Source organism: Mizuhopecten yessoensis, unplaced genomic scaffold (genome assembly GCF_002113885.1).
Source record: "Mizuhopecten yessoensis strain PY_sf001 unplaced genomic scaffold, ASM211388v2 scaffold10919, whole genome shotgun sequence".
Classification (NCBI taxonomy): Eukaryota; Metazoa; Mollusca; class Bivalvia; order Pectinida; family Pectinidae; genus Mizuhopecten; species Mizuhopecten yessoensis.
Genome location: NW_018408787.1, coordinates 68,238 through 76,127, shown reverse-complemented (window position 1 = coordinate 76,127; position 7,890 = coordinate 68,238). Strand labels below are relative to the sequence as shown.

Here is a 7,890-nt window from a genome sequence, read left to right as displayed (position 1 = left end):
CAAATACCTCCATAGCTTTACTAAGGGACAGACACATCAAATACCTCCATAGCTTTACTAAGGGACAGACACATCAAATACCTCCATAGCTTTACTAAGGGACAGACACACCAAACACCTCCATAGCTTTACTAAGGAACAGACACACCAAACACCTCCATAGCTTTACTAAGGGACAGACACACCAAATACCTCCATAGCTTTACTATGGAATATTGATAGTGTCTGCAAATCTTTGGAGGTTTTTGCTTAACAAATTACAAAATGACGGCTGCCTTTAGATCAGAAGCATACATACAGAAATCTTATAGACTCTAAAACCGTTTAGAATCGCAAAGAAAAGTTTTATAATCACCAAAAAATATTTTTAACTTTTAGACTTGCAGGAAAACCATTCATCTTTTAGAATAGTAGATAAACATTTTAGCCTTTGCACTTGGAGAAATTATATATGAGCAAAGAAAGCATTGATCATTTAGACTCCTAGAGAAACACTTATATCTTTGAGACTCATGGAGAAACCGTTTAATCAAGACATAGACAAGCCTTCTTATCCGAGCACCACTGGGGCCACTAAGTCCCTTTAGACTGGACACGTTTATTACTTACATAACTGAAATGCATTGTGGAACCTCGTTGAGACCCACATGACACTGGTGGTGGTCATCCCTTTAGTCATCACCAACCGTTGACTATAATAACTGCATGGTTTCTACGAAAGACCTACCAACAATAAATCATCGCTGAACAGTTTTCTTTCAGTCATAACATCCACCTTTGTTTCATACAAGAAAACATTTATATATAATTAAAAAAAAAGGAAAATAATTTAGTGAACTTTGACCCCTTCTCATTACCTGGACAATTGCAATGTGCAAACCTAAGGGTGGAATATGAGGCACAAAATTAAATTTCATTAAAACAATAACCATTCAGAAGTTATGTAACTTCACATAAGCTCACAGGCAATTTGTTCCAGGTAAGCTAAAGACACAACAACCAGCATATAACTAAAAGTAACATTTATTTTTGAAACCTAGAAATACATATTTGGGTAGATAAATCATAAGACAAACTAAAAGTAAGAATACTCTGCCTATTATTTATAACTATTCTGATACATACATGTAAGTCAATTGACAGAAAAGGGGAGATAATCACAAGTTTTCCTACAGCTCTATGACGTAGAGTGTAGACTGGCAGAGAGACCAGTCAAGACATTTAATCTGGGTAGTTAAATCAAGAAGAGCCATGTACAATATAAATACCAATTTTATCACAGATTCTTTAACAGATATGGATTTTAACGTGTTAAATATGTTTTACCAGTACTACATGAGATATGATATGGGGACATCTGATAGTGAAATGAGAGTGTTATAAGGGTGGACCTGTTCTACATATGCAAGGTGATATTGATACAACTACAGATACACAAAGGCTTGTAAAACATTACTGTACATCATCCATACAACAAAATACGTCAAAACATATTTTTCTTCCACAATCATATTTTCCCCTAATGCGATCACGTTTTGGTTTTGATATAAACATTGACATTCTTATTCATTTTGGTATAACACTTCTCTAACATAACATGCGAGATAGAGCCAACGTCAATGTTGAGTAGGTTGGTTGAGTAGGTGGGGTACTTCGTTGTGAGTGTGGATACCGAAAGGTATGCAGGGTAATTGAATAAAAAGTTGCATATAAATCCAGGTAGGTTTCAATCACAACACGCTCAAGCGTTACCAATGCGTGGGTTTTTATTACGGTCAACTAGTTTCGACTCTATGTGCGAGTCTTCATCAGGACATTTTTTCAAGCTATTTCAGCCCTTGAAGTACTAAAAATGGGGTGCAGTTTTACACTGTTAGTTATTACATGACGTCATCAATAGATAGATAATACACAATAGTGAAGGGTGGGTAAGCCCTTCTTAGATGTTCTAACTTTATAGATATGCTGTGATCATTAAAAATGTCTTTCTCTGAAATTCAAACTTATTGGTCACATGTGGTTTTATATATATTGGTATTTCCGTAGTTGATTTTATGATATTTATGAATACAATAAACAATAAACATGCATAATATTATAGTGTTTTTGTTATATATTCGTAGAGTGTTTGTTTGATTAATTTAGTTCATCCTGGCACCATGTGCCGCTTGACAGTGAAATATTTGTTAGCTGTTTTTCTCTTCCGCCCTCACTTGAAGTGTCTAACGATGAAGTGGTGTCTCTTATCATCAGGTCTTCTTTGAGAGTGTCCATTATTTCCCCCATGATTGGTCTGATTGTAGGTCGTACGCTGAATTTTACATTGTCTAATTGTTTTTTGGTTAAGGCTTCCGCCGGTTTGTGCCATTTATTGGGCACCGCGCCTTAGTCCTTAGTTGTTTCTTCCCTCACTTCTGGTTCGATTTTATATAAGGGGTGTTCATTCTGTTGGTGGCGTTTATAATGTTCTCTCCTGCCGTATGCCCGTTTGCAAATTTTGCAAACATAACTTGTCTGCTTTCCTCTGCCGTGTCCGAGATTAACATGTCGGCGCAGGCTCCATAGTGCACCGAACGTGCTCCCACACAGAATGCACGGGAGCCGTAATTTAGGTCTCAGAGCTTTTAGTTTCTTTATGGCTTTAGTATTGTTGGCTGCTGGCTTCGCTATAATAGTCGAGTTCTTTGCTTTTGTAGTTTTCGTGTTTGCCATTATTTCTTTTAGGTGAAGAAGTTCATTCCCCACGGTCGTTCTGTTTTCAAGATATGAATCCACGCTTCTTCTGTTCTTAGCCGGATGTTGACGTTATGTATACCCGACACAATGCCTGTAACCATAACGTTATCAGCATTGTGTCCAGGTGCATTGAAATGTGCCGCGACTGGCTTGCGCTCATCTTGGCGCGCAATGTCGTAGAGGTGATTTCTGGTTCTGGTGTTTATTGTGTTGGACGTTTGACCTACGTATTGTAGTTGGCATTTCTTGCAGTTGATGACATATACCGCATTAATGCTCTGACAGTTTATGCTGTTTTTAATTTTGGCTAGTGAACGTGTCACATACGTTCATGTGTTTGCAGATTCTGCAGTTTTTTCCACACGGCCGGCTGGCAGATAGTCACTAGTGAAGTCACTGCGTACCAGATAGTTTCGGATTGATTTAGGTTTGGTATACTAACATTCTTGAGGTTAAGATTTTCTTTGTTTCCGGGTTGTACTTTTAAAAGTATGTGTTCATGAGCAATTGTTTCCCTCCAGTTCTTTTGCGAAAACAAATATATACAGGTCACCTTCATAAAAGGTCGTATAATGACTCATCGTTACTCCGTAGATACGGACCTAACATAATTAAAACACTATCACAACAAATAATTAACAAATCAGTTACATGATAGAAGTCTACCAATTCGTACTTATATACTGTATAAAAACCTATTTAGAAAAATATACATCTTTGCAAATTTTAATATTTTATAACCAATTGTCAATAACATAATTCAAATTCTTGTTAATGGTAAATACATATATACCTGAATAATAAATATTGCAAGAAACTATAAACATCTTAAAATATTCCTATGATTTGCTGAATTCATCCCTATAAGATTTGCATGTGATTGCTGTCCCTGTATCCTCCAGTACAGGAAGCCTCATCTCATGGTGACAAGTTCCTCAGACGACGTCGGGTGGATAGCGACGGTCTCATCAAAATGTTTTTTTGTGGCACCCATTTTGATGGCAACTGCAAAGCCCTGAAGCATTTCGTCGACACCTTGCCCAACCATGTGTAAACCGATCACCTTCATGGAACAGATAAAAACATTGTTCATTTGTACTTACACATTTTTTTAAGATAACTCTCAAATTGGAGAAAGGAAAGGCTCAAACGACATTTTGTCAAGTGTGATATGATCTTGATCAATCATAATATAGTATTACATTGTATTACAAAAAGGTGGTCTGGGTATTGGTCAAAATGCCCAGGATTTGTTCTATAATGTATCAGCTGAGTACATTCGTTACACCTGAAGTGTGGCATCTCCAATATAGACAAGTTACACTGCTAATGATACTGTAAAGCGTAGGAAAACGAAAAGCAAAAACGTTTTATAATCGTGTTCCCCTCAGTGTTTATATATAAAATACTTTTGATATCCACATAACACAAAAGTTAAAACAAGGCAAGTCCAACGTTAACTGGAGATTGTGAGGATTATCTACAGGCTATAATTTCTCACCTTTTCTTCCGGCTGGAGACAAACAAGCTTCATGCAACACTTATGTTTAACACTGGTTACTGCGTAGTACATGGGTGTGAAGACGGATGAATATATCTTTATGTTGTCATCACCATATTTGTCCCGAGCCTCCACTGAAATTGCAATAACAATGGTGGCTAGACATTTCACAAATTGTAAAGATCATAGCCAAGAATGAATAATCTCTTGCAAAAAAATGCTTCTATTCTAGGAAAGGTAAAGGACAGAAGTCTTAATAAATGCACAGTATGTATTGTTTATTACCATAAGGCAGAATCCTGTAATCTGATTGGGTAAGATAAAAGATTCAAACTACATGTATCAAATTTGTATTACAAAGTAAGATAATGGAGAATGGTCATTGAAAGGGAGACAACCCCGTGTAAGCCATTATCTTCTATCTTCTGTGCATTCATTATATAGTTATCAAGTATATAATTTAATAGTCCATCTCATCTAACAGCTGAATACTGATTGGTCTTCTGGTATTCTACATTTTTAACTTGACAGTTTCAGCTTCCCAACATGAATGACATCCTCTCATTGATTAATACCCAAAGTTTAGAGCCTAAACCAGTTTACTTTTTTTCTCGTAGTATAAAAACACTGACATTTAAAAAATATATAGTAAGTAAGACCCAAAAGTAGTAGATGTAATATTTCCAACATTAATACAAGGCTTACTGGGCTATTTCTAAACTAGAGGAAATTTATATATATGTTTTCACATCAGATATCCATTGATCTGTTCAGTTGTATGATACCACTGGAGAAAACACCTGTCAAAAAGTCCTGTTGTTTGTGGTGAGATATATAATGTTTCTACCTTCTGTCTGTTGTTTGTGGTGAGATATATAATGTTTCTATATAGCTACCTTCTGTCTGTTGTTTGGGGTGAGATATATAATGTTTCTACCTTTAGTCTGTTGTTTGTGGTGAGATATATAATGTTTCTATATAGCTACCTTCTGTCTGTTGTTTGTGGTGAGATATATAATGTTTCTACCTTTAGTCTGTTGTTTGTAGTGAGATATATAATGTTTGTACCTTTAGTCTGTTGTTTGTGGTGAGATATATAATGTTTCTACCTTCTGTCTGTTGTTTGTGGTGAGACATATGTTTCTACCTTTAGTCTGTTGTTTGTGGTGAGATATATAATGTTTCTACCTTCTGTCTGTTGTTTGTGTTGAGATATATAATGTTTCTACCTTCTGTCTGCTGTTTGTGGTGAGATATATAATGTTTCTTCCTTTAGTCTGTTGTTTGTAGTGAGATATATAATGTTTCTACCTTCTGTCTGCTGATTGTGGTGAGATATATAATGTTTCTACCTTCTGTTTGTTGTTTGTGGTGAGATATATAATGTTTCTTCCTTCTGTCTGTTGTTTGTGGTGAGATATATATAATGTTTCTACCTTCTGTCTGTTGTTTGTGGTTAGATATATAATGTTTCTACCTTTAGTCTGTTGTTTGTAGTGAGATATATAATGTTTGTACCTTTAGTCTGTTGTTGGTGGTTAGATATATAATGTTTCTACCTTCTGTCTGCTGTTTGTGGTGAGATATATAATGTTTCTACCTTCTGTTTGTTGTTTGTGGTGAGATATATAATGTTTCTGCCTTCTGTCTGTTGTTTGTGGTGAGTCATATGTTTCTACCTTTAGTCTGTTGTTTGTGGTGATATATATAATGTTTCTACCTTCTGTCTGTTGTTTGTGTTGAGATATATAATGTTTCTACCTTCTGTCTGGTGTTTGTGGTGAGATATATAATGTTTCTACCTTCTCTCTGTTGTTTGTGGTGAGACATATGTTTCTACCTTTAGTCTGTTGTTTGTGGTGATATATATAATGTTTCTACCTTCTGTCTGTTGTTTGTAGTGAGATATATAATGTTTGTACCTTTAGTCTGTTGTTGGTGGTTAGATATATAATGTTTCTACCTTCTGTCTGCTGTTTGTGGTGAGATATATAATGTTTCTACCTTCTCTCTGTTGTTTGTGGTGAGACATATGTTTCTACCTTTAGTCTGTTGTTTGTGGTGATATATATAATGTTTCTACCTTCTGTCTGTTGTTTGTGGTAAGATATATAATGTTTCTACCTTCTGTCTGGTGTTTGTGGTGAGATATATAATGTTTCTACCTTTAGTCTGTTGTTTGTGGTGATATATATAATGTTTCTACCTTCTGTCTGTTGTTTGTGGTGAGCTATACAATGTTTCTACCTTCTGTCTGTTGATTGTGGTGAGATATATAATGTTTCTACCTTCTCTCTGTTGTTTGTAGTGAGATATACAATGTTTCTACCTTCTGTCTGTTGTTTGTGGTGAGCTATACAATGTTTCTACCTTCTGTCTGTTGATTGTGGTGAGATATATAATGTTTCTACCTTCTGTTTGTTGTTTGTGGTGAGATATATAATGTTTCTGCCTTCTGTCTGTTGTTAGGTGAGATATATAATGTTTCTTCCTTCTGTCTGTTGTTTGTGGTGAGATATATATAATGTTTCTACCTTCTGTCTGTTGTTTGTAGTGAGATATATAATGTTTGTACCTTTAGTCTGTTGTTGGTGGTTAGATATATAATGTTTCTACCTTCTGTCTGTTGTTTGTGGTAAGATATATAATGTTTCTACCTTCTGTCTGTTGTTTGTGGTGAGAAATACAATGTTTCTACCTTCTGTGAGTCCAATAGTACCAGTAGGGGGGTGAGAGAACACGACCGTGGCGATATTATCATAGTCCAGCTTCAAGTCAGGTTTGTTGTCAAACAATCTATGTGCTAGGCGGCGACCGGCTGCTATAGCAACTGTAAACATATAATTAAATAAAGTACTCAAATCATAATACTTTAAATACCCTCAAAAGTTCCACAAATTGCACGATATTTAAAAATAACTAAACATTTTGATGATTATATTTTGAATTTATTTAAAATCACAGTTTACCGGCTGGTCCCTTTTGTCAAGCTTTAACCGAGTCCCATTGTGTAATTTCAGTCATAGCTTGACAAAGGGACCAGTCGGTCTCCAAACGTTGCAACAGATTTAAATACATACAGTGTTTGTGTACATTAAGTAAAACCTTTCGATCTGATGAATCTTATTGAAATATTGGAACTATTTGAATTTGGGAAACGAACAACACAAGATATCAATGAATTGTTTGTTGGAAATTGTACTCATCCTATCAAACAATTTGTCTGGGGTATAAATACCACTTAAAAAACTAAAATTCAATAGTTGACCAAAGCATATTCTAATTCACTAAGATATATGTTATGCACATCATAAATAGAAATCTTTGGGGTGAAAGTGGGAACTCCTATACTATTATAAAGACAAAAACGTCGCATCCACACAAAACACAAAAATAAATGGCTATTTACAATTCAAGCTGTAGTAACAAATAATGTAAATGACAGTGAATTTGACGTACCTGGAGTAAGAAGAGCCTTGCCACAGACATCCCCGAGAGCATAGATGTTTTTGGCGTCTGTGTTCTGGAAGGCATCCACGATGATGTGGCCCTTCTTGTCCAACTTCACTCCCTGATACAGAGGACATCACACTAAATATTGATATCAGGGATTCTACCTGATACAGAGGACATCACACTAAATATTGATATCA

At 35.5% G+C, this 7,890-nt stretch overlaps 1 protein-coding gene across 1 annotated transcript in view; it reads right to left on the bottom strand.

The window, feature by feature from the left end:
• Positions 1–1,005: 1,005 nt before the first annotated feature.
• LOC110463621 (glutathione reductase, mitochondrial-like) overlaps positions 1,006–7,890 on the bottom strand; it is a 23,936-nt gene continuing 17,051 nt past the window's right edge. Inside the window, exons 8-11 of the mRNA XM_021518390.1 lie at positions 7,697–7,808; positions 6,936–7,067; positions 4,238–4,371; positions 1,006–3,799 (exon numbers count right to left, since the gene is read on the bottom strand). Coding sequence (XP_021374065.1) covers positions 3,650–3,799; positions 4,238–4,371; positions 6,936–7,067; positions 7,697–7,808 — 528 coding nt within the window. The 3' untranslated portion in view covers positions 1,006–3,649. The remainder of the gene's footprint in view (positions 3,800–4,237; positions 4,372–6,935; positions 7,068–7,696; positions 7,809–7,890) is intronic.